At 41.4% G+C, this 25,823-nt stretch overlaps 1 protein-coding gene across 1 annotated transcript in view; it reads left to right on the top strand.

The window, feature by feature from the left end:
* Positions 1-17,477, top strand: part of vps50 (VPS50 EARP/GARPII complex subunit) — a 92,009-nt gene extending 74,532 nt beyond the window's left edge. Inside the window, exons 23-28 of the mRNA XM_070984727.1 lie at positions 5,420-5,568; positions 8,591-8,687; positions 9,396-9,554; positions 12,188-12,309; positions 15,691-15,880; positions 15,982-17,477. Coding sequence (XP_070840828.1) covers positions 5,420-5,568; positions 8,591-8,687; positions 9,396-9,554; positions 12,188-12,309; positions 15,691-15,880; positions 15,982-16,101 — 837 coding nt within the window. The 3' untranslated portion in view covers positions 16,102-17,477. The remainder of the gene's footprint in view (positions 1-5,419; positions 5,569-8,590; positions 8,688-9,395; positions 9,555-12,187; positions 12,310-15,690; positions 15,881-15,981) is intronic.
* Positions 17,478-25,823: the final 8,346 nt, after the last annotated feature.

A 25,823-nucleotide genomic window follows, 5' to 3' on the forward strand; every position in this document is an offset into this window, starting at 1 on the left:
AGCAATTTTTTTTAAATAAAAAACGGGCTCTCCATTTTATAACTGAATGGAAATGGAGATTTTTCAAGCACCACTTACATGGAGCAGGTTTCAGTGGGCCTCCTGGCTTGTTTTCAGTCAGTAACTTGATTCAGGATCTTTTATCACTGGGTTGCTCTCTGTTCCTCTGTACCAGTGCTGAGCAAATTGTTAGCCTGCAGTGAATCCTCTTTGGAGGAAGCCAACCTTATTTATTACCTGCAGCGCTTGAAATTGACTTTTAGCCTCAGTCGCTAATGCGGCTGTTGGTCTTAAGAGTAACCAGCCTTTTGCTATTTTTCCAAACCAAAACTTGTTTTTCGTGATATGGAACCAAATACAAAGAAACCGTAAATTAGTCTTCTTTTTACTGCAGATATGATGTTTGTTTTGCAGACATCATTGGCTCTTTTTGGGAATAAATAGATTGAAATTTTGCTGCTGTTACAGCTGAATGAAGGAAGCCTCGTCAGCTGTAGCTGTTGTATCTGACTAAACTCATCATATTTCAAAATAAATGCCTGTTCATGGGGATAGCAGGCCTGACTTTGGGTTATGGGGCTACACTTTACCTTTGTCATGTTTTTCAGAATATTCCAGTCAATGTCTGTGAGACACGAGTCAGTAAGCGATAATAATAAGCTTAATAGCAGGTGAAGTGCTCACTGCAGTCGTAGAGTCTGGTGGTCCAGCTCGACCTATCATGGGAATGTTCTTACTTTCCATACAGTCATTTTTCTCCTATTATTTGCCATGGCTCACTCCATTGCCGAGGCATGATGATGACTCCTCTTTATCTTCCCTCCTTGTGTTTCTTGCGGAGGTCACTCAGTGCCCCGGGTTCTCTGTCTCTGTTCAACTCAATCAGGAGCTGTTGATCATTTACATAAGTACACTGAGGTGAATGAGAAATGAAAACAAGCTTATTTTCCTTCTCATAAGCCGCCAAATTGATGTCAGGCGTATAGAAAGGAAGCCGCCTCTGACTATTTGAGAAAAAAAAAAAAAAAAGTGGTGTGATTTATGAATATTTGCTGAGTGAAGAGAGCGTGTGCTCAGCCTTTGGCTCTCACTGTGAGACTGCTCTGGGAAATGCAACAAATGCAATTTGAGAGCGTTACATTGTCGAACTGTTTCACCACGCTTGGATGCGCTTATTTTTTCACAGAGGAAATCATTCATATGGTTGTAATAATAAACTCAAAGCGGCGTCTGGCAACTGCTAATACCAGGTTCATGTTCATTTTGTGTTTGTCAAAACTTTGATTTCTTTTCCTTTCTCATCCTCTCCCCGTCGTGAACAGCAGACTATTAACAATGAGTCGACTCCCTCCAGGATTTAATGTCACATGCTAACGTCAGCTTGTCAATCTGAAACTAATGAGTAATTATTGGAGCATGATTGCAGGTAGTGTATGAAAGATTAAACGAGAGCCTTTAAGGCAGTTAGCAATACATTTTCTCCGACTGCAACAGTTATGAATTAATCTTCCTTTTCTTAATTCATCGTTTAGTGAAATGTCAAACAATGCTGGAACAATATCGCTCACTACCAACCAGAGCCCAATCTGAGCCCTCAATCGAGTTCAAAACCCGACGATTTACTGTGTTATAAAACAGAAAAGCAGCAAATCCTCCCATTGGAGAAGGTGAAACCAGAGAATGTGGATTGATTTTCACTGTTTTCGCCCAAAACATGACTGAAAAAATGTCGTTGCCTATTATTTTTCTGTCCATCGATTAATTGATGCCATAGTTTCAGCTCCAATATTCCCTTTGAATTATATTTTCTGCGCTTCACTGGAATATTTGCAAACATAACCACACGACACGCCGTAACCACAGATAGATACACAGAGGCCTTTTTAAGTTTTGCGTGGCGTCAGCTCGCCAGAAACTTTGCAGTACTCATTCTGACAGCTGTCTTCTTGTAGCAAATATTGAAAATCACCACGGAACAATAATCATCCGTCTTTATAACAAATATAATACACTCCACTGTGGAAAAACAGTTTCGCTATTTATCTCAGTGAGACAGCAGAGAAACTGCTGTTGAGGCTCCTAAATATCTTCAGCAGCTGCGGGATGTAAATCAAATGATGTACGACCTCTGCACTATAAGTCATGCTATATGGAACGTTTTTCAGGCCCTCGTACGACTTTGAAAAATCTATCACTGGTGCTTAATTTGTACAATATGGCATTCTTTCGCACATACTTGGCAACGTGGCGAGCGTGTGGAGTCAGTTTGCTTTGATCTCGCTGCAGTCATATGTCATTTTGATGGCGCGTCATCGTAAAAGTGAAATCATAATTGTTTGTGCAGTCAAACGTTGGAGGATGGTTACTCTTGATTTGATTGCAGTGGGCCTTTAATGATAACTCACGAGCTGCTATCTTTATAGATGGAGCTATTTTTAGGAGTTTGAATCGTGAAGTGAAATCCTTACCTGGTTTTCTTCCAGCTGCTTTTTGGTGCACAAACACGACTGTGAGTCATGATTGTCACATGATTAAGAAAACAATCGAGCCGAGAAATTTAGTCTCTCATTTGTCGAAATTCGTTAATGGGGAGAACTAAGCCTCCTCATCTCCGCCTCTGTTGCATTTATGTGCAGATTAAACCGGGCAGAGGCATTCAAACAGTATGAGAGTATATTAACTATATTAACATGCTGGTTGTCTTCCTAAGTATCAGATGTAATTTACATGTTTATCTTGACAAATCTTTTAAATATTCAGTGGCACCGAAGGGCAACAACAACGGGAAATTATGTTAATGCCATCAAATCATGTTTGCCATTTTGAGTATATAATGATGGGAGATCAAGCGTCTAATAAACTAATAAACATGGAGGCGCTCAGGGCTGATGCTGTTTCACTTCAGTGTGAATGTCACCCCTAACAGGCAAAAAGTCAGAGCCCTGCTCAGGTTCCTACAAGCTGCCAAAGGTTAGAGCGCATCTAAAATAGTTTTTGCACTCACATTCACACCTCAGAAGTGGAAAAGTAGATGCATAAAATCCTAAATGCCATAGATGTTGTTGTTTTTTCACACCTTTTGTTTTGTAGCAGCCATAGCTTTTACCTGCAGAGTCCCCGCAGAGTTGTACGCAGTTGGAGAAGAAACACAACTTTTCTCCTGACAGCTTTTCAGAAGCCCTCTGCATAAAGTGTTTACACCGCAGTGGCACAGCCAATGAAAGGTCAAGCCTCTTGTGGAGTGATTAAGAATAGACCAGCCCAGACTTTGCTGTAATGTCAGATGCAGCCCAAAGTTAATTGATTTGATTCATTCAAATGAGAATGCACAACTACCGGCATGACTTTCATAATGCAGCGATGACAGAAGTCAGAATGACACGGCAGAATTAAAGGTTGTAATGTTGGAGAGAGAAGAGATTGACAAGAAAGAGAGCTCAGCAGCTGTGGGGGCCACACACACTTAAAACCTGTGTTAAAACAACTATGAATGAGGACAGCTTACATTAAAACTCTTCCCTGGGTTGAATTTGGACTTTGGATTTCTCTGGTTGCATCTTTTGTTCCTCCTCCAAACACAGCGCTCCCCAGCAGGAGCAGACCTAAGAGGAGAAACTGGTCAAAGACATGAAATTTGAATTCAAACCAGCAGAAAGCGAAAAGAGTGATGTTTGCTGTAACACCGCTCTTCTGATATGTTAAATGTTGTGTTACCGAACTATTGTAGAAGAAAGCAGCAGTTTTTTTTTTCTTTTTTTTACAATATAACATTATTTGTGTGTTGGTGTGTTTGTGTAACTGTTTCTGTCAGTCTGGCACGTCAGCCATACAAATGGCCACCAGCCGCTGCTGTGCATCATGTTCCAAATCTTAAATCATTTGTCGCAGTTGAATGTGGTTGCTAATGGCCTTTCTGGATTAAGTCCACAACCGCTGCATGTTTGTCACGTTAATGTGTTTGAAATGTTGAGGACGCTCCTTCTTTTAGCGGCTTTAACCCTTCACAGTGACGGAGCCGTGCTTTACTATCTGTGCTGATATCGTCTTATTTTAGCAATGTTTCTGACTTTTGAATAGTAACAGCGTTTACGTTTCCAGAGAGTTGCTCTTGGGAGAGATATATTGCGGCCTGCATAGGGAAGCCATTCGATTCCCTCCCCTGTAAGGTGAAAGTAATATAATTCAAGCGTTAATCTTCTGAATGTGCTAGAATTTTATTTCAGGCTGATAATGGTTTCTGCAACACTGAAGGTTTGATCGAATGCAGAGAGATAAGTTGGAGGTTGCAGAAAGGTTTCACACAGGAGGAGGCGGTATCAGTCAAGCAGGTCTGAACCACAAATTGCCAGCAGAGCTGCACACTGGGCATTTTTGTTCTGTAAGCGGGGCTGTTTATATGTCTTATTTTACTGAATAGATTTCTGCAAGAGGAATAGAAGACATCATCTTCTCACAGCTGTGCGCATCGTTGCCTCCTTTACAACAGATACTTTGCCTCCTCTGGTGTTCAATGATGATAAACTAATGACTTGAGGGCCTGCTGCCACACAAGTTTTGATGTTTTAGCTTTTCAGATGAATTAAAAGTGATGTAACCACTGACACACTTCCTTATTCGAAAATAGCTCGCCTGTACTTGGTGCAGTCTCAGTAATAAATGCGGTCCACTGGTCGTGTGGAATAATGGCGCTCATGCACAATAGTGGACCCAGATTGCACAGGAGTGCAGCATGTAAGTGGATGATGTGGTACAGCATTAATAGCTCCCATTTGTTCATTACCTGTGTGATTGTTATTGATCTGCCAGAGGCTGTTTCAGGGGGCTTTGCAGCGGCAGAGCTCTACATGCCAATGTGATACATTATGCCATCTCGACATGCCTTACAGAAAATAATATGATGTGCCCTCCTGTGTGGAATCTCAATGGCCTTGTATGTAGATATAGATTATTGTGATTGATGGGAGGGGATTTAGGTTGAAAATTTTCTCTTTCTATTTCAATTGTTTTTCAAATGAAGGGATAAAATCGTTGCTGGGCGGAGAGGTGTAGTGGAATATATCAAAAGGAAGATAAATGCTTGCTGTTGAGGAGTGTTAAGTCAGCAGAATTTCAGCGTGTGTGTGTGCTTTGGATGTGACTGAGTTCCGCGAGGTTGACACTGTTTCAGATTGTACTTTTCCTACCTGTGTACATCTACATTTTGTCTTCATTTTGCAAGTGAAGTATTTGTTGTGTCAGGTTGACTGTTAAAGTAACAGCAGGACAAGGTTCTTCCACAGCAGCACTTCCTCATAAGCCATAACAGAGCTTCACGACTAACACGGATAGTAACAAATCATTTAATATTATCATAATAATATACAAATGTATCTTTTTAAATTTGCATACTGACTTGCCCGTCTGCCGGTGTGTCTTCCAGGAGGCAGTGGGGGAGAATGCAGGAGTCCATGGCCCAGCAGAGGACAGGAAGGAGAAGGTGCCTAGCCCCCATCTCAGCCAACTGGTGGTCCTCACTAACAGTGGGACTCTCTATGGGCTAGCACAGAGGGTGGTGGCCACTGAGTCTCTGTAAGTACTCCAGAAAAAGCACAAAAAAATTACTTTACAGTGATTCTGTTAGAAAAAACACTCATTACATAAACTGTGCAGTAGTACAGTACTCAGAAAGTAAGCAATGCTGTAAGACGACATGCAGCAGTATTGGTGTTTACTCCTTTGGTCTGGGGAGAGATGATGACAGCAGGGCTCGTTTCATGCCGTCACTGGTGCATCCTGGCACTGTGATGTAACTTGGCAGTTACGTCCATCAAAGCTTTTTCTCTGATCACGTTAAGGAGCTGGTTCTGGCTCACTGCCTTGCCTCAAGGTACTCATAATTTCATTAGACGGGCGTTAGACAGCCTGGCCATCAAAGATCTGCGCTACCTGCAGTGTGTGTTTGTGTGCAGCATTGTCGTTTTGAACAGTCACGTCAATGAAGCTTGATAAATTGAAAAGACAAAAGATAATTGAAACAGAAAGAGGGACTGAGAGACTTATTTTACCCTGAAATAGAAGCTCTTGCTCCACCTTGCCTACATACCTGATTACATAATTAGGTCAAACCATCGTGACAGATTTTGGACCCTTAGAAACCTGCAGTGTGCTAGTGCTTTTTAATCAAAGTCTGTAAACCAAGGGCTCAGATACAGCTGCAAAAATGCTGACTAGGCTTCCACTTTGTCTCACACAGGCAGGCAACAGGCTCCAAAAAATAATGAAAGCAAAAGAGCCAAAGTGCAGAGGTGAAGACAGGTAAAGTTTGAGAGGAAAAGATTCAGACTTTATTCTGGGCAGAACTGCTCGGAAAGACTTTCTGTCTGGAACAGCGTTATCAGAAAAGGCAGCTAACCTCGGTGTGTATTGTGGGAACCTCTGACATCTTCAGCATATGGCATTTTAAACATGATCAAAGATAAGAGCTCTGTGAGGTGCCGCTTTCGCTGTTGTTCAGGTGTCTTATTTATACAAGCGTGATCAGATAAATGTGAACTGCAGGATGTGCTTTTTTTTTTTTTTTTCCTCTCCACACTGCACCATGTTGCCAAGGTAAACACAAGCTGTTCCAGCTAACCTTAATGTGATTTTCTCTGCTCAACGAAAAGAACAAAATCCCACTGGGCTCATGTAGGGTGCTGGCTGTCTTTAATGCACTGCTCGAAGGATTCAGCGTTAACCGGACAGCTCTTATTAATATTCATTCTTGCTCATAATATGAAGATTTCTGTCGGGGTCACCAGTGTTCACCGCTGTGCAGCATCCTTACAGATGGTCTGTTTATGGAGTGTCAGTGTAGCCAGCTCTTGAACTTGAATATCTCAATTATTGGATAAATCAGCCATGCAGAGATTGGAAATTGCGTACACCGTACCAAATGCTCATGATTTTCAGTTTTTACCCATCGTCCATAAAAAGCACCCTGTTTGAATGGAGAAAATTGTTGAAGAAAAATTAAAATGAGCTGTTTTCTGCTGCAAGAAGTCACTGATGAGAATCCTTTCATCGGGTGTTCTTGTGATGAGAGTAAATGTGCTGCGCACTGATTCGGCTCCAACTTTTTCTTCCATTCTTTAAATGGTTTATCCCATTTTAAGACTCAAAATAAACACGCGTTGTCAAATTTGAATAAATACGGAAAGTCAAATTTTAATTTTACTTTAAAAGATGTTGCATTTTTAATACAAAGAGCTACACCCATTAAAAAGGGGACACAGATATATTGGCCTGTATTAGCTAATTGCAAATATACTGGTATCAATGCCTATGTCGGCCGATAATTAATAAGATATTAGAATATTAAATGGGCATCAGCCTCAAAAATCCAGTATCAGTCAGGCTGTATGTGTACATAACAGTGATAAAGCCCTCACCATACCATGCATTCTGAATATATTTCTCTAACTGGTGCTGCCATATTGCAAAATCTGATGGGGTGTGCATTTACTTTTTGTGTCATATAAACACAACCTTTATTCTGCTCTGCAATAACTTGAGAAAGATGTAAACAGTGACCAGGTCTGGTTGCTGCGTGCAGTACAGGATGTGGTGTTCACTGCTGCAGCTTAAGTCTCGGTCTTGTTAGGTTTTCCTCTCTTAAGCTGCGCTGTTCAATCAGTGGTGTTGTTGTTGACCCGGAACCGTAAAGAAAACCGTGTTGGTCGTGCTGCACTGCTGCAGACGTGTTAAACCCTGAACTTGAGTTCACTCAAAAGCCAGAGTCAAAAGGTCTTCATTTAGTCAGAGCTGGATTCACAGTGGAATCAGGGTATTAGTCCTGTGTGCATTGATTCTTTTCCTAGTGTTTCATTTGGTCTCAGTATTGTTCGAGGATAATTGAAATCCATTTATTGTAAAAAACAAACAAACAAACAAACAAACTTTCCTTGTGAGGTGAGAGTTGAAGATTTGGACCTTAGAAGTAGATTTCACAAAGTACAATATGATGGTAGAGCAGAGGGATGATTCCTGTGGTGACAATGTTGATTACATTAAACTGTAAGGATCACAAGGGAGGAATTGGATTGCTGCAGCAGTGATGCTGCATTTAACCGTACACTGTTCGGACTAATGCAACATTTACCTCTCACAGAAAATATTCAGAAGGTAACATTTGAACACAATGTCTCCAGGTCATGAAGATGGGCATTTATTACCGAGTCGCTCTATCACATTAACAGAGGTAACATCTAAAGGAATGAAAGACTTTACTTTGTGTTTTCTCTTTTTTCCCAAGCCTATCGCTGTCGTCTCAGACCAGAAAGGCTGAGCTTCACTATCAGAGGCTTTACGGATGAAGTGTTCTGTGTTCTTGAGCTGCTCTGATAGAAAGATTTAAGGCGATGTTTTGTGAAGATGACTGTCTCTGATTGTCAGTTGCTTCAATTCATGTCCTCAAACCAAATTTCAATCGAAAGCAATATCAGCTTTAGTTAAATGATCCGTCACTCTTGAATAATACAAAAGGGGTTATTTTGTCTTTTTTACGTGCGCCACCGGCAGACCAAATACACCACTGTGCTGCATTAAATGGCTGTTTCTGTGTCTTTCTCAGTGTGTTTCTGGCTGAACAGTTTGAATCCCTCCAGTCCCACCTGGACACAATGATGCCTGCAGCCAAGAAGCCCTTCCTGCAGCAGTTTTATTCCCAGGTACATGTGCACCGTCTCTCTAGAGTCTGTGTACAGTAATTACAGTAACTGATAATCATGTGGTCAGTAGTTACAGGTCAGGGTGTGCCAGACATCTGACCACGGTGGCTCCAGAGCTTTCATTATAATTGATTTGAATCTAGCAAAGAATCCTTCTTTTGGAAGAATCACTTTTAATAATAGGTTTGAAATTGTGCAGTTATCAGAACATACAGTCGCACGCCCACTAACTTTCATTGACTGTGCTATGGAAAAATAGATCACTGCTTTACTGGTGACCATCGTTCCGCCTTTTGGTTTTCTTTAAACGTCTGTTTCTCCTTTAGTGACTGTGAAACTGCAAACCGGCACTCGGTCCTGTTCGCGATCAACAAAGGAGAAAATTGTCTGTCACTCATAACCACGCGGGCATCTTTTAGTCCAGCCTTTTTTGTGTGCCTGTGTGCGTGCCTGCTTGACATTTGAAATGCTCAGGGAGCACAGACAGGTCTGTTTTCCCCAAACATCAAATGACTGTCATGTCCTATAATTTCACTCTTGGAAATATTGTGCAATCGATGACGTTATGGTACCTGCACGGCGTGTTCTTCTCAGAGGAGACCTTGACTTCTCGTCTGCCTCGTCGCTGCTCACTGCTTGCGTAATGTTCAAAAACATGTTGAATGTAAAACACACGCATGTACGTGCATTCTGCTTTCCTTGTCTCAGACGGTGTCTACGGCCAGTGAACTCCGGAAACCAATATACTGGATTGTCGCAGCCAAAGCCATCGACTACGAGCAAATGTTGCTCCTGATGGCCGGAGTTAAATGGGACATTAGGGAGATAATGTCTCAGCATAATGTATACGTGGACGTCCTGCTAAAGGTAATGTTGCCTTTTCCTCTTTGTGTATTTTACATTTGGGAAAAGTTTCAATTTGTCCTCATTCTTTGCCCCCAAACAAATCCTGACAGTCCACTGCAGCACTCTCAGTGTAATATCCACAGAGAAAAAGACAGAACACACAAAAGGCAGCTGTGTTGGATTTGCTTTTATCTGGTGGGGATTTTCCTCTCGTAGTGTTTTTGGTGTATTTGTGAAATACAATCTGGCTTATCCTCCTTATCCTACATCTGCGCCATTTACATAAAGTATTCCCCTTTATTCCACATAAAGTCAGGAACTCTCAGCTTCCTCGTCGCGCCCCTTGAGTTAAAATTCATTCTGGGATCTTAAATATCAATTATTTGGGATTGGGTGAATAATTCAGCACATGGGTGAGCTGTTGAGAGTTGAATGCAGATCTCCTCTGAAGTTTCAGCTTTGTTAAAGACATTTGAGCTCGCCGGTCACAGACATATTTTTTGAATCGGAAGCTTTCCATTAAACATGTGTCTTTATGCATGCTGGCCACTTATCCCATTATGCATTTTGCATGGGGCGGAAGGACTCATGGCACTAGACGGAGACCGAGAGGTCCGAAGGCCTCGCTGTGGTGTGAAATCCTGAGCAGACCAGCACCCGAGCAAGACAGATCCCCATGCGTATGCCTGAGCATGTCTCAGGAAGATTTAATTGCATCTTAAATCACAGATGTTGTTGAAGTAGATAAATATACACACATCCAGCCACAGTTAAAAGTTATATGCTTGTGAAAAAAGAACTCACACTCACCTTTTGAGTTCCCTAATGACTTGTAGATCTTGGTCAGGCTCTGGCAGCTCCCCAGAAAAGTCTAACTAATTTATCTTATGAGCTAAATTGCCTAAGGGGAAAATCCCTGTCTCACTCGGCTGGCTTAAATGCCCAACTGCGTCAGAATGGTCCAGCTGATGGGCTGACATGATGCATATTACAAGTAGCATGTAGCTTTCCCCATCAGGCGCTAATATCCTTCTCTGCCAGCATGTCAGGCACTCATAATGCATATGGATTGTGTTATGCGCCTTGCTCGGAAAGAGTGTGCTACATTTTGTTGCACTGCACCGCACTGTAGAATATTTTATTCATGAATTCAGGTTGATCACGCTAGCATTCAACAATGGCATTGATTTGCATATAAAGTGGTGAGGAAACGCAGCAGCCTCACAATGACTTCATTGACAAAATGCTTAAGTCAGAAACTATTGTCGGGCTGTTTATGAATGAATAACATTTCATTCTCGGGTGCGAAATTAATGGCAGTCGCATGTTGCTTAAAATTCAGCTTCATTTTTTTTTAATGAGATGCAGTTTGAATTAAAGCTGTCAGACGTATGTTTGCAGAAACCCACTCGAGAACTGCATCTCAGGAGACACGTCGTATTCATGTATGGTCCTTATGTGCTGCAGTTTGTTCCCTATGAACACCAAAATAATTTCATAATTGTATAAGTTCATCCATTATTAACAGAGTGCAGCGAGTGCACAACAAGCGTTTGGCAGAGCTGAAGTCCTTCAGTGCAGAGTTTTTCTAAGTAACAGAGAAGCATGGCGCATGCAGCTGTGGGCCTTTTGTGACCAAGACTGCACAGTACATCTTTCATGTCCTTCAGCTTCCTCTGAGAGATTTCCTCTTTATGCTTTGGGTTAAAACATTTGGAGTCCAGTTGTTGCAACATCCCTGTTGTCCTTTTATGTACTTTGGCACAGATATGTGCAAGAAATGGTGAGTTATCAGCTGAGGAGACGTTACAACAGGTGTCACAGGTCATCACTGCTTAGCTCTAACTGTGTGTGATGACGTGGTTTTTGTTCAGCCTCGTTCAGAGAGAGATGTCTGTGGCATGTTTGTGAGATATACACATCGAAACTGTAACGAAAAGCCGGTATTATGTCGATGTGAGTATCAACAGATCATTTTCACAGTGTGTTTATGCTGAGAACCATCCGCTTCACACCGAAGAAACAGGCCACACTCCAGATCTGGAGATGACGCTCTGCCGCAGCCACACGTGAGCCGCTCAGCTCTGGAGGACAGAATGGTTTAGCCTCGATTTTACCGCTTTTACCTTTTTACCAGAATATGCACTGTATGTTAAAATGACCAACGGCTGATTCAAAGCCCCGGTGTCGTTTATTCTTTGCAGACTGTAAATAATTGGGCTGTGCAAATCACAGCATGAGGTAGTTTCCTAACTCTGTTCAGCTTCCTCGTGTTCAGACTGAGGGAGCTGATGCTGGACGTCATCCAAGAGCACAGAGTAGCCGAGAGCACGTCAGAGGAAATATATCTACGCTATTTTCCACCCAGACTTTTGTTTTGTTTGCCTTCCAGTTGGGAAACCAAAATTGTACTGTTTATTTCTATGGCTGTTCACTTGGATGTCTTTTTTCAAACGCCTTGCTCAAGCTAATAACATGTTTTTTACTTTTAAATGATAAGGATATGTCCTTGTAATACAAGCTGAACAGAAATTTCACCCTGTTTTCCAATGAAAGAAATCCGCCTCTTGAACATTATTTATTTCTGCTGCTTTCTGTCATAGTCCAGCTAACTCTTAAATGGGTTCACCTGTGCTTTCTCCTCCACCCCCCAGGAGTTTGAGCAATTTAACAAGCGGCTGGGAGACGTTTCCAGACATGTGCGCATCCCGCTGCCCGTGTCCAACGTCCTGTGGGAGCACTGCATCCGCCTGGCCAACAGGACTCTCGTTGAAGGGTAAGAGAGTCATTAAACACCTCCTCAGCGTCAAGGGGATGTTTACAGCCCTGCACCGCGCTGATGAAGTTGCAGCCAAAACTTTTTTCTTTTTCTTTTTTTTGTCACTTACTGTGCGTTCTTGTGAAAACTTCTGTCAAACACAATTTTGTGGTGCGTAATAGTTTCCCCTCAAAAGAGCAGCGTGAAATCACACATGTACAAGATTGTCTATTTAGAAAATTCAGCATTTGGTGAAAAGTCAAATTTTGAAATTTCAGTGTGCTTCAGAGGCAGAGGGAGTTGAGAGTCCAGTTCTTGTAGCTTTACCTGAGCATGATGGACTTCTCTTTGCATTTTGTGGGTTCTTATTTCTTACGCCTACATCCACTTGGAGAGTAAAAGCACAGTCCAGAGTGCAGCTTGCCCTTGGTTGATTTTCTCACACCAGGATTTCCCACGCATCCATCGCTTTGTATCTGCAAAAACATGTGCATATTCAAGTGTGTGTAGGACTGTTGCCATAAATTTGAGAAGTCAAAGCTCTGAAGGTCATTTGTTTTGCGATGAATGCTTTTTTACTGTATTCAGACACATTTTAATTGTGGTATTTTGCAGAAGCGATGCCTGTTAAACAGCAGCTCCTGCTTTATTCAATAAATTTATTTCTGAATAAGAACTGTGTATAAAAAGTCAGCATTTTAAAAACCATTGAATACAACCTGTTCAATTATTGATAAAAGCCAGTCAGCAGTAAGGTTTTGTGTATTTAATATTTATTTAGGACATCTCAGCAGCTATTCAGGAAGCAATGCTATTCAAGTTGATCCTGGATGATACTGTGCTGCAAGGTGGAAGGAAATGTGCAAAAAACATAAAGAGCGCTGAAAATGAATCCACATGTTCGCCTTATGAATTATTCAACAGAGTAATGTAGCCGTGCTAAATACAGCGCAGATCTGTGGAGTAGCATTTTTTTGCTTGAGTGCTCAGGTTACAGTCTTAAATGCTGCTCCTAAGCTTATGTCACGTGCACATAGCTAACAGCATTTCTGAGTTTTTGCATCGCCCATGTCTCTCTCACCCCTCGCATCTTTTCGGGGAAAGCTTAAAGCGATACTGAGGAGAAGTGGAATTTCTTCACCTCTTTTGCTCCCGTTTCTCCACGTGTTTATCCCTCAGTTTGAACATCTGCACATCATAAATCCAAAAAAGGAAAAACTTCTTTCCAAAGCATGTTGTCAAGCACCATGAAGAACAAGGCAAATTACCTACAGCGCATAAGAAACCTAGAGACTCTGTTGCCAAGTTGCTTTGGAGTAATCCCCCAAGAAAACCGCTCGAAATTCCTGCCATCTCCTTCCCTCCTCATGCTGGCAGACCCTCTGTGTCATCTCTCCAGCTTCACCAGAGGCCCATGAGGGAATTGCATGCCACAGTCCACTCACACCAACCGTAAAACGCTCTTGACACATCCCTTGTAATGCATTTCCCCGCTTTCTCTCTTGTAAGTGAGAGGTATGGGTTTTGATAGGTGACAGGACATCAGTGGTTTTTTTCTTTTTTTTTCCTCAGCACCTGTACCTCCGCTGTCTCTTCACTCTGTGTTGAGCGAATGTGCGAAATAGGGTTTTTTTTAATCGAAGGTGTGGTTTAAAAAAAAAAAAAAAAACCTGATCAAACAGATGCACAGCAGCTGACAGTTATCATGAGGTTACACACGTTTGATTGGGAACAAGAAACTGGCTCATGTTGAAGGCAAAGTCATCCTGGGCTGCTAATTTGTGCAGGTTACAGTGAGAGTGCAGGCGGGGTTGTAATGTCAGGCACAGAAAATGGTTGAGGTGACAAACAAATGCTTGCTACACGGTGTTTTAAGAAGGAAAGAGAACATTGGACATGAAGCACAGGTGAGAGGCTCGCTCTCACCCGCTGAGAACATGTTTACCTCCCAGCACATTTGCTGAGCACTTTTTCTTCCCGTTGCGTAAGAGAAGTTTTGAACCCTGTCCAATGAGCAAATGGCCCATTACGACTGCAACGCTCTGCAAATTAAGGCTGCTGTTGCAGACTTCTGCCATCTGCTTAGTTCTCCCTCCACACACATAAACACACACACATATCTCCCACCTCTCCGGAGCACCAAGACGGAGTGGTCATATTTGTTTGTTGCTACTCCAACTCACTCAGGCTGTTTTTCAATTTCTCTGTCCGGCGCTCGCCTCCCCTTAGAGAGCCGCAGAAATGGCTCTGTTAGCATTCTGAGTCGAAGCTCAAACACTCAGCACCAAACGCTGGCAGGTCCGACGAGCAGAAGAGGGAGAGGTGATGAAAGAGAGCGGGGGTGAGGCAGAAAATGGAAACAGAAGTGTGACACGGAGAGTTTACAGAGAGCAGACCTGTCTGTGTGGTGTGTTAATGTACTGTAGATGTCACACACACTGACCTGCCAGTGGACAACAGTCCCCGCTGCCAAACATATGAAACACAAACAGAGGCACGCACTGAAATACATGTGTACTCTGGCCCACACACACACGTTCACTGACACGGCTCAGACAGCCAGAGTGGTCCCGTACGACTTGATGTACGACACAGACGCACATGTAAGGACTCGCAGCACGTCCTTCTTTTTAGACTTTATATGATTGCGTCATAAACATACACATATTCACAAAACAAGACAAAAGGAAAATAAAGAAAACCAAACCAAGAAACACAGATTCAATCCAGCACATGCAGGGATAGAAAATATCAAATTAAACATGAAATAACATGTTACACAAAGAAGGTGTTAAAAAAAAAATACTGATAGAAACACAAAAAGCTCATGTAGATTTCTGTTTTTGCTATATTACAGTATAGTGTAAAAGCTATAGTATGGCTTTTACACTATATAGGCTGGCTGCAATAATTGGACTTTTACTGAAATATGAAGTGCACACTCATCTCTCCTCTCCTTCATTTCCATCAATAAAAAGTTTTTACACTCATCTTTAAAAAGTCTAATGGATTCCAGCGTCTTCCGTCATCTGGTAATCGATCCAACATTGCTTTGATTACTTTGCTGCTGCAGTGTTGACAGTGTTGAATATTGATAAAAAATTTACATAAGACAATCTGGAATGCATCTTGCAGAGTTTGACGATTCACGACAAATTCACAGTGAAATAGAGTAAAGACTTTAAAACCATTGCAGCATGACAAGTTTGCCTGAGTAGAACCGATAAAGCTATTGTTAGTTATCTAAACTTAAAAATGAACAACAACCAACACATCTGATGACCTTCATGAATACAGAAACTGACACAGAATTGACTTGCTTTCCACTCACTGCCTCTGTGTGCCTGAAAGACCTGCGCTGTGCCAACATCCTCTCTGCTGCTTTTCCCTCCACTGCAGCTACGCTAATGTGAAGAAATGCAGCAACGAGGGCCGGGCCCTGATGCAGCTGGACTTCCAGCAGTTCCTCATGAAGCTGGAGAAGCTGACCGACCTGCGACCCATCCCTGATAAAGAGTTTGTCGAGACCTACATCAAGGCCTATTACCTTACAGAGAACGACATGGAGCAGTTTATCAAGAATCACAGGGTGAGACAGTGAAGCGGGCTGCGTCTGCGCAGCGCTGAATCTGAAGTTTTCCATCTGCATGTGGTCTGTTTTGCTGACTGACTCGTTGTGGTTTTGTGCAGGAGTACTCCATGAAGCAGCTCGCCAACTTGGTGAATGTTTGTCTGGGCTCACATATAAACAAGAAGGCTCGTCAGAAACTTCTGGCGGCCATCGATGACATTGACAGACCCAAGAGATAAACTGATGACCGGAGCAGACCCTGAACGCATCAACCAGCTGCAGAGATGGACACTCCCAACAGAGGGAACTCCCACCGTGGAGCTCAGAATGTCTTCGTTTTCTGTTTAGAGCATTCATGTTGTGGTGCGTCCAACGAGCTGTGCAGTACATACAGAAGTAGAGCCACTGTATGCGTCAATTTAAAGCTCATCTGTTAGCCAAATGCTAATTATCTGTAAACGTACAGTCCGTATGTGGTCAAAAACAAAAACTTCCACTTGTTGAATGAACTTCCTGTCATGCTGATGGACATAAATACTAAAACTCTCAAGCATGCTGCAGTTACTCTATGCATACAGTAGATATACAGTAAAGCATGCCCTCACTTTGTCATTGAACAAACCTGCCGCTTATGAAGCTTTTCTGCTTATTGTCTGCATCCACAACAGTTTCCATCTCTTCTGTGACCATAAGGAACAGAGGTAAATACTCCCCAATTACAGATTCAAGAACAGTAGTTACAAACCTCCACTATCTGATACGAAGCCTTGTCACATGATGGAACGGTGCATCATTTTTCACTTTAATCATTCACAATTAATTATTCCAGCCCATTTGTTTGCTGTATATTGTTTCACTTCAGGGTATTTGTTGTGCCTGACTGGATTCTTTGCTGCTTTGATTTGTTTGTTTTGTCCATGAATAACATAAAATCTAATATAATAAAGATTCTGATAATAATATAATTCGCTGTAGTTCGCATTAACATGTAGTTTGTCTGCACCAGCTGCATTTGATTGTTTGCAGTTTGTCATATCTGAGGAGGAAATGATTTTTTTTTTTTTTTTTTTTTTTCCTGAGGTGTGTTTCTGAAAGTCTCTGTGAAAGCGCCTCTCTTGTCAGTCAGTCTCCTGTCTTTTTGCTGAGCAGAGAAACATTGGTTTATTTTTTATCAGTTTTGTGCAGTCAGGCATTGTCTCATGAGTTAGTAGCTGAACTGTGTCAGCTGCAGAGCTTTAAGGCCTCCAGTCATCTCCATGAGTTTAGCTTGATTAGACCTATTTACTTGATTAACTGTTAAAAGGAAAAAAAAATGAAGTTCATGTTTTTGATACAGCTTCATATTTTGTGTGCAACTATTCCAAGAAGAATACTGTAAATGTGAATGTTTTGAACAATGTATTTATTTCTTGCTTTGTGTCTCGTTTGGGTTTTTATATGATTATTGCAGGAAGTGTGCTGTCATTTGTCACCTCTCAGTATCTAGTAACTTACCAACTGAAGCTAATACAAATATTTAAAGGGTCAAGTGCACTATAGTGAAAATCAGTAATCAGTGTTGGAACTGTCGGTTGAACCAAAATGATTCTAACATAATAAACACACTAATAATGGAGCTGTTTTGTCTCTGTTGTCCTTTCCCACTTTATCCTTACAGTGCCATCGATAAACTGCATAATCAATAAATCATATCCAGCCTTTAAAATCTGTGTGTCACTCAAGTCGCAGTTTGAATATATGAGTAGAATATGAGGATATTTGAGCGTTACCTTTCAGCAGCACTGCTGTCCATCCTAATGATGTTTTACTCTGCCAGGAGCAGGACGTTGTCAGAGTAATTAATATGGCTCCCTGTGTGGTTTCTAGCCCTGAGCCTTCCTGTTTAGGAGGATCCTACCGATCAGACTGAACTGAAACAGCTGTGAAAGACTCATTATAACTTTGATGAGTCACTTTTTTTTAAATGCGAAAGTTATACGCAAAACTTTTTTGAGCTAAACAGCAGAATTCAAATATGGGTTCCACTATAGAGCTTGTCTCATATTTAAGTCCTCTCATAGGAGAAACATACGAAAAAAGGGGACATTGAGATGCCAATTTTATATGAAATGGTTTATTTGTTTGCACATGTGTAAAAGAAGGACATGTTTTAGTTGATTGGAGGTCAAGCAGCGCTGCGTCCTGGATGGAATTCTGGATCAGGTGAGTTAGTTTATTGGTATACAGATGGTTTTATTCTCTGCTGCCATTGTTTACTGCTATCAGCATCATGCAGGTCCCTCCATGCACACACCTGTGGGCTCTAGTCCATCATGGATCACCACTGAGGGAGTCAATTTTGCCAGTTTTGAATAATGTCTCCGGGTTGCAACCTAAAACAGAGATCTTAATTTTGTTAATCTGTATTTACTTCCACGACATGTATCCCTGATCCCTGACCTGCACTTTCTCTGTTTTTGCACTTTGTGTGGCAGTATTTCAACCATCTGTGCTGCCTTTCCTTGCAGAGCTTTCACTCAAAGGCTGAGATTCATGACTCATCCAACACCACTGTTCCCATTGTCCTTGTGCTACACATTGTGGCCCAGCTGGATCACACCCCTCCTGTGATGCCGTGGCCCATTTACCCTTTTAGATAAAAGCCTGGGCACTCTTTGCCCCTCTGCCAAATTCATAAGCAAAGCCCATAGAAATCACTATCAGTGACCTAAATGGCCTCTATTCCCTCACTGTCTGCTGATATGCACTGACACAGACTTCATTCATGTCTGTTCAGAAATATTTAGCCTAATTGAGAACAATTGCTGGCAGAGCCTATTAGTAATGTTTTCTTTTCATGATAAGATGAGTTGTGACAGTAGGGAGGAAAGAGTGCAGGAAAATGTGGTAACAAGAGGAGAGTCTGGTGAGCTTTGCAGGTTGTTCATGGAAGAGAAAATCATTATTTGAGAAAGAGATGGCCAGATGAAGTGCTCAGTGAAAGCTGCTTTTTATCAACGGTCATCATCTATGAATGAAAGTTCCAGCCCTATATTATCTCAGGCATGGCACAGTCTGATAATCACTTGTCTCTGAAATGCTGATTAAAAATCTCCTGAACTTATGGAAAACTTCTCTCAGAACCAAAACTGATTGGACATTTTTTAAAGAAATTACTAAGTAAAGGAGAAATTCTTTTTTTCTGCCAGTTCCTGTGGGAGCTCAGCTGCCGTCCACCCCTGGTCCCCCGAAAGCTTCAGCTGATTAAATGTTTTATTAGACTGAAAATGGGAGACATGCTGAGAATTTGCAGAGGTCATCAAACTCCATTTATACAAAAGGATTAAATCAGTAACTTGTCCTGCCATATCAGCATCAACAAAAGTAACACAAGTCTGGTAGTTCAATGAAAAATGACAAAAATTCCACAGTAACTACTTAGGCACCCTTCAAAAAATGGCAATTTACTATACTTATATATATAAATTTCTGTATTGATATCCATGAAATCTACATTTGGCCCATCTATATTCATATTTAAGGTATATTTTGGCTATACATCGTTATATTAATATTCTCATCACCTCAAATTGTGGGTTATGTCCCTATTAACACTGAAATCCTTGATTCAAGTGGCATATCAGTGCGTTCAGAGGTTTATTGACCATTCAAATTGTCAGTCATCTGCAAAGATGGTTGCAATTGGCTCCGACTTCACAGAGTAACACATGTCTGTAGATGTTTCCGGAAGTTGTAACAAGTAAAACACTGAAGACCAGCACATTAAAAGTGGACCTTTCTTTTGATTATTGTCATGTTTTGGACTAAATATTTGTACTGCAGTGGGTCATCTGGACCTTTGTCGATGTTACCAGGACATTTTTGGCAGGGAGTCATCCATCTATGGATCAGTGAGAGACTATCGTTATTTACATTTGCTGTGAGACTTGATGCTAGCAGAACTTGAAGTGGAACGCTCTGGCTGAATCAAGCTTATCAATAATTATAATAATAAAAGGGGCTTCTACCTGCAATGATTTATTAAAATTTATTATGTGTAACATTTGAACTTCAAAAAGTTGGTTACATTAGCATGAGCTATGTTAGCTGTAGCTACCATAAACAGCTCAAAGGTGTCGAGCTTTCATTAGCCATTAGCTGTATCTGTCAGGATCTGTCGTGTCTCTGTTTTCTTTTGTTTCCTGTTTTATTCTGATAGTCTCTTTGCTTCCTCCCTTTGTTCTTTTTCCCGCCATTGTGATTGTCTGCCCCGCCCTAATGTGCTTCACCTGTGCTACCCCCCTCCTAGCTTATTTAGTCTGTGTCTTCCCTTCCTCCTGTGCCAGATCTTCTTTGCCTTTGTGTGAGAGTTCCAGCGTACTTTATATCTATATTCCTAGTGTGTGTTTCGACCCTCTCTTTGTTCATTGACCATTCTTCTGCCTGCTGTTTTGGATACCTCTGCATTATTGGATTGCCTGCCCGTGTACCGACCTTTGTCTGGATTAAACCTTTTGAACTGTATCAGTCTGTCGTCCATACTTCTGTGAGTCTGATAGTATCTGGCACTCATATTATGTGAATTGTTCACGGTCAATTTGCTCAACTCTCCTATAAACAGGAGTTAGAATAAGATCAAGCCTTCAGACCTCACTGGGAGGAAGGAGCTGAGTAGCTGAATCCCCGTCAGATCGGTCGTCTCGCATCTGACTGAGAGGAAAAGATGGAGGGCTCATCTCAGGAGATATAAGGGTAGAAAACACATTCGGCAGGCAAACGGGAACACACATGAAGACCTTTTAATCTCAGCGTTTCACTCTGTAAGAGCAGAAAATCGAAAATTGTAACCAGGGAACTGTGCACGCTTTAGACAAAGCTATTCCCGCTCTCACAATGACAGCCAAGTGTATTCACAGAGCTTTTCATTAAAGTGGGCTTATTGATTTAACCCGATCACCGAACAAACCTCCAAGGGAATGGGATTGTCTGTGTCCATAAAGAAATGGCGGAGGTGTCCATGTTGAGCAGAGGAAGGAGTTCAGAAACGTCTGTGGCGTGTGGGTTCAGTTTGTTAATGCCAACATAATTGTTCAGCTTGCGACTGAAGTCATAACTGAAGCCACAAAATTATGACACTGGGCCTACTGCAAATATGGACATTTGAGTGTTAGGAAACAGATTTAGATATCTTTCAGAATGCATGAAAGGGATTATTTACATTTCATTGAAAGTAAATTCATTCAAAACCCTCAGTAATTCAATAAACAGAGTTATTTCCCAGTATTTACTAAACATAATGCCAGAATTCTCCTTTCTTATTGACTGGCATTGCAGATTGAAGCAGTTAATTGGATGTCAGACTCCGCTGCATAAACTTTCACGACGGCCCTCTGAGAATCTTGTTCCACCAGTCGCTGCTAATTTGTTGCTTGACTAGCTGTGCTTGGGCGGAAACAAATGTTGTGTGTGGTCGTAAACATGAGCGGGGCAGGGGAACCTCTCAAGAAACATTAGGGCTCTGTTTGCAGCGGAGTGAGCGAGCGAGAGGCTGCTCCCATGCAAAAAGCTGTCAATTCAAAGTTCAGCTTCAAGTTGAATTGGTTTCCATTAAAGCAGCTGTGAGTAGGAAAGGGTAATAGGATGTCCTGAGGGTATGTCCAAAAAAATATACATCATCACAGTTGAATCCCTTTCTTTTTCCACTGAAGCAAACATCTTTTGTCCCACCAACACGTGCCCTTGTACACTGCCGTCGATGGACACGTGGCGACTCAGGCTTCATATTCCAGTTCACATCATGTAATAATATACATTGTTATCAGCAGCACTTTGTGTTGCTCTTGGAAATACCCTCAGACAAAACACAAAGTCAATACTCCCATCTTTGAGGAATGGATATTGATTTTTCTCCTCTGGACTTGTGTTTTGTTGCAAATTACCGTTTTTCACACAGTTTACAACAGGGGACAGTGTATCTGAGACATCTCATTTCAAAGAGGTGAAGGTTTATTTTTCCACAGGAGAGCTCAAGGGCGACTTTGATGAAAAATGCGTTTCAGGTCAGTTAGCTGGCAAGAGGAAAAACTTTCTTTGCATATCTTTGTTTCGTAATCTCCGTCCTGAGTCAATGGTTTTCATGACATTTTCATTCAGAGGGCACTGAGGAATGACATATCGTAATGGTCACTGCTTCAGTGTTTCGGCACTCAGAAGGATGACTTCACCTTGCTGAGGATTTCTTTCAGACTGTATTTGGAAATAAATTGGTCAGCCTACATTACATTTGGCCACTGCATCACACCACCTTAGTGTTTTTCTCTTCCTGCGGACAAATAAAATATGTTTAGGACTGTCTTTCCTCCCAAATGAACAGTGCTGAAGGGCAGAGGCTGTTACTGAACTGTAAACCCTGTGCTCTTCTCTGCATTCAGCAGAAAAGTTGCGCAATTTATTATATAAAACTAAAACTTAGCTTAAAATGCAAAATGTGGAGCACCTTGGTCGCCCAAAGGTTATTTTGCATGCTACATGGCCACACATCATCAGCCTCTGTTCCATGTAATACCCCTGTCTGTCTCTGTCTCTATACAATGAAGGCAGAAAACGTCCCCAAAAATGGTGTTTTAAAAATGCAAAATATTAAATAAACTTCACACAAACCATTGCAAAAGAAAAACAAGACCAAGAGTCTGTAACCATGTTAGCAGTTCTATGAGAGCTAAATGCTAATGTCAGCCTACTAACTGGCTCATAATGACAATATTAACATGCTGATGTGAAGCAAGTATAACATTCACCATCTTTGTTTGGCATGTTAGTATGTTAGCATTTGCTAATTAGTAGTTCATGTTCAGCTGAGCCATAGGAATGCCATTAGTTCACTTGTCTGATCCACAGACAGAGCGACATTGACACCATGAGCCACTGCCTGCAGGTGAAATTGCAGGAACTATTACTTGTATTGCCGACATCATAAGTCAGCGTGTGTGCAGTTCCAAAGCTGCAGGTTTGAAGCTGATGACTCTGTGCCTCTGCACTCAAATGGCTTGAGCTGCTTTGCATCAGTGACAGTGTGTGTCCTTGTTACTCCTCCTTCTTCATGTATTTATTAATGGCCTTTCCCGACTAGAAACTGAAACCATCAGTGCCTCAAGGCCAATTTGCAAAACACAGAAAATTCATTGGATTTTAATATTCTTGCATAGGCATAATGTCACACTCCTGATAACAAATGACTCATACCTACTCTGCCTAGCCATGAATGAGGTCCACACACATACAGTAGATGAGTGTGAATCACACTAATAAGCTGAATATTTATGCTGGTAAACAAACAAACGGGCCACAAAGGATTATTCCACCTAATTTCATGGGTCTCGCCCTCTCATGTCCTCCCTTTCACAGCACTGCAAACAGAGGGATGACTTTTGAGTATTGAGGCAGATAACAAATGAGAGAGTCTCTGGAGTTCATCAGCTCCAGTATCTCGCACATCTAACTGTGTTTGCGGTAAAGTAAATCAAGTGCAAATATTTCTGATGAGAGATGTGTGTGAACTCAGCTTCATTGTTGACTTAGAGTATTATAAAGGGCTAGGCTTATTTTTACACTTCCCCTTCATTTAATCAGTGACCATTGTCCTCAGATTACCATTCATGTTTGCATTGCGAGGAGAATTTAATATCCTATATGTGTCAATATTTAGTAATATTAGCATTATCTGCAGGATTGACTGTATTTGCCATCACTGAGACGATCTGCTGAGCGTGATCAAGAGACGTGTTTGAAGGTTGACACAGACAGACTCACCATTACTGCACATTCAAATGAGATTAACATTGCACCTATTGATCCTGAGCTGAGGAGGCAAAGATGCAACAAGCGTTTTGATCTGCATACTGTAATAACATCCTGCCCTTTGGATAACTGACAGAATGAAGTACAACACAATGTCACTGACGTTGCAGTGGATCAGACTCTTTTGCTTTGTATTCAACAAAATCTTTTCTTAAAGTGACGACACGATGCAAGGGATGTCTACAAGTTCCACTGCATTAAACGAAAAATCAAACGTAATCACAATGTGGGAAAGGTGCTGTTGTAAAAATAGCTTGAAGAGAGCGTCCAAACAGTGACCCAGAAATGATTACAGTATTTTCATTTTTACTGGATGGCAAAATAATGAAAGCAATGCATCATGCAAGGGAAAAGTCAGCCTGTTAACATTCTCTGTCTTCTGTGGAAAACGGCTTTCACGACCACCAGCATCATATACACCAATATTTCACACACAAATTTGTCACAGGCTCCTCCACGTTTCTTTTAGTAATGCAATCTGTTTACTGTACCTTCCATTTCAATCATTTGGTTATCATCAGGCCCAGCATGCTCCTCTTGGCCTTCCCTGTTTCTCATTACTCAGAGGAAAGCTGTGGACTATAGATCAGGGTGTTTAAAGAAGTCAGAGTGAAGGCGATGGCAAATGAAGGTTTAACAGGACCTGAGCTAACCTTAAACCGTGACGGCTTTTCTTTTCATGGCAATTACACACCGCCTTTGCTTCACTTCCAGACTGACGGTGTGTTAGTGTTTAAGAGATTCTGAGAGGGAGAGATAGACATACATATACTCATGTATAACAGAAGTATATATCCTATATAATATATGCTGTATGGTGCACACACCACAATGAATGCTAATGTATCCAACCTCGATTCCCCTGCAGTGTGGCTCGCCCCTCGATACGAGCTCAGGAGTGGACATTAAAGGATAATTCCAGTTCAGTTGGACCTTATTTTCACAGTTTTGGTCATCATTTCAATGGCAAGTCATCAGGCAGAGATCTGGAGACAGGGAAAGTCTGACAAAGGTGCTTGACCCTAACCCTAAGCAAATATTGTACTTTTTACTTCGCTACATTTGCTAACAACTTTAGTTTCTAATAACTTATCAGATGACAGTTTTCCATACACTTCCTGTCCAGTGAAAACCATGTATCTCATACATTTTACCACTTTGAATTATATCTTTCCTGATAAGCTGAAGCATTACGTGTTTGTTTATGTGTCGAAGAACTTCTTAAGCTAGATAAAGTATCTTAAAACCCTCTGGGATCAGCTGGAAAATGCATTGTCACAAAGCTGAAAACAGGGCTGTTTTTCTGAGATACGATACATATGAGATGATCTTACAGAGTATGATGCATTGCTGTTGATTAAACTAAGCAACAGTATATAAAGTTGATAAAATGAGCTAGATTTCAGAGTACAGTTATTTTACTATCCAGAATAATGGCTACATCTATCAAAACAGCTGACTAACGACACCTTATTGTCAATTTAGTCACTGTATTGGAGCTTTTGCCACACAGACAGGAGCAAACAGTCAGTCCAAGCAAATCACTTGCTTGCATCAGCTAATTCATTCATGCTTTACAATCACTGGCTCACCTGCAGCTGTGTGGCCTTTCACATGTATATGAATAGATTAACCTGACACTGCTACTGATGCCCGTATTTGCTGCTGCTCCACTGTCACAACCTCCTCCCAGTGTGCTGTGTTTTTTGGTATTGTTGATTTAATCAAGATTTAATGTTTGTGTATGTTTATTACGAGGATTAGTTGTCCCATCCCTCAAAGAGCAGAGCCCTTTCAGCCACATCTAGCTGTACAAATATTTGCTGTAAATGGTCAATTCCTTGACACAGTTGCCTTTAGTCATCTAAATTGTCATGAAAGTACAGATGTTCAAAGTTGCCATTAATTCTGAGGACGACTTTAAATTCTCATCCATGTGGATGAAAAGCTATGAAAGTGAGATCCAAGCTGAAGTAAACCAGGATCATTCTTTCATAACAGACTGGAATAAGAAAAGATAATATAGCAGACCCCACGCTGCAGCACTGTTGAAGATACAAACACCATCTTACTTTCTGACTGTAATCTGTTGACATTGCTTTTAGATTAGAGTAGATTGATCCCA

Source organism: Chaetodon trifascialis, chromosome 17 (assembly GCF_039877785.1).
Source record: "Chaetodon trifascialis isolate fChaTrf1 chromosome 17, fChaTrf1.hap1, whole genome shotgun sequence".
Taxonomy (NCBI): domain Eukaryota; kingdom Metazoa; phylum Chordata; class Actinopteri; order Chaetodontiformes; family Chaetodontidae; genus Chaetodon; species Chaetodon trifascialis.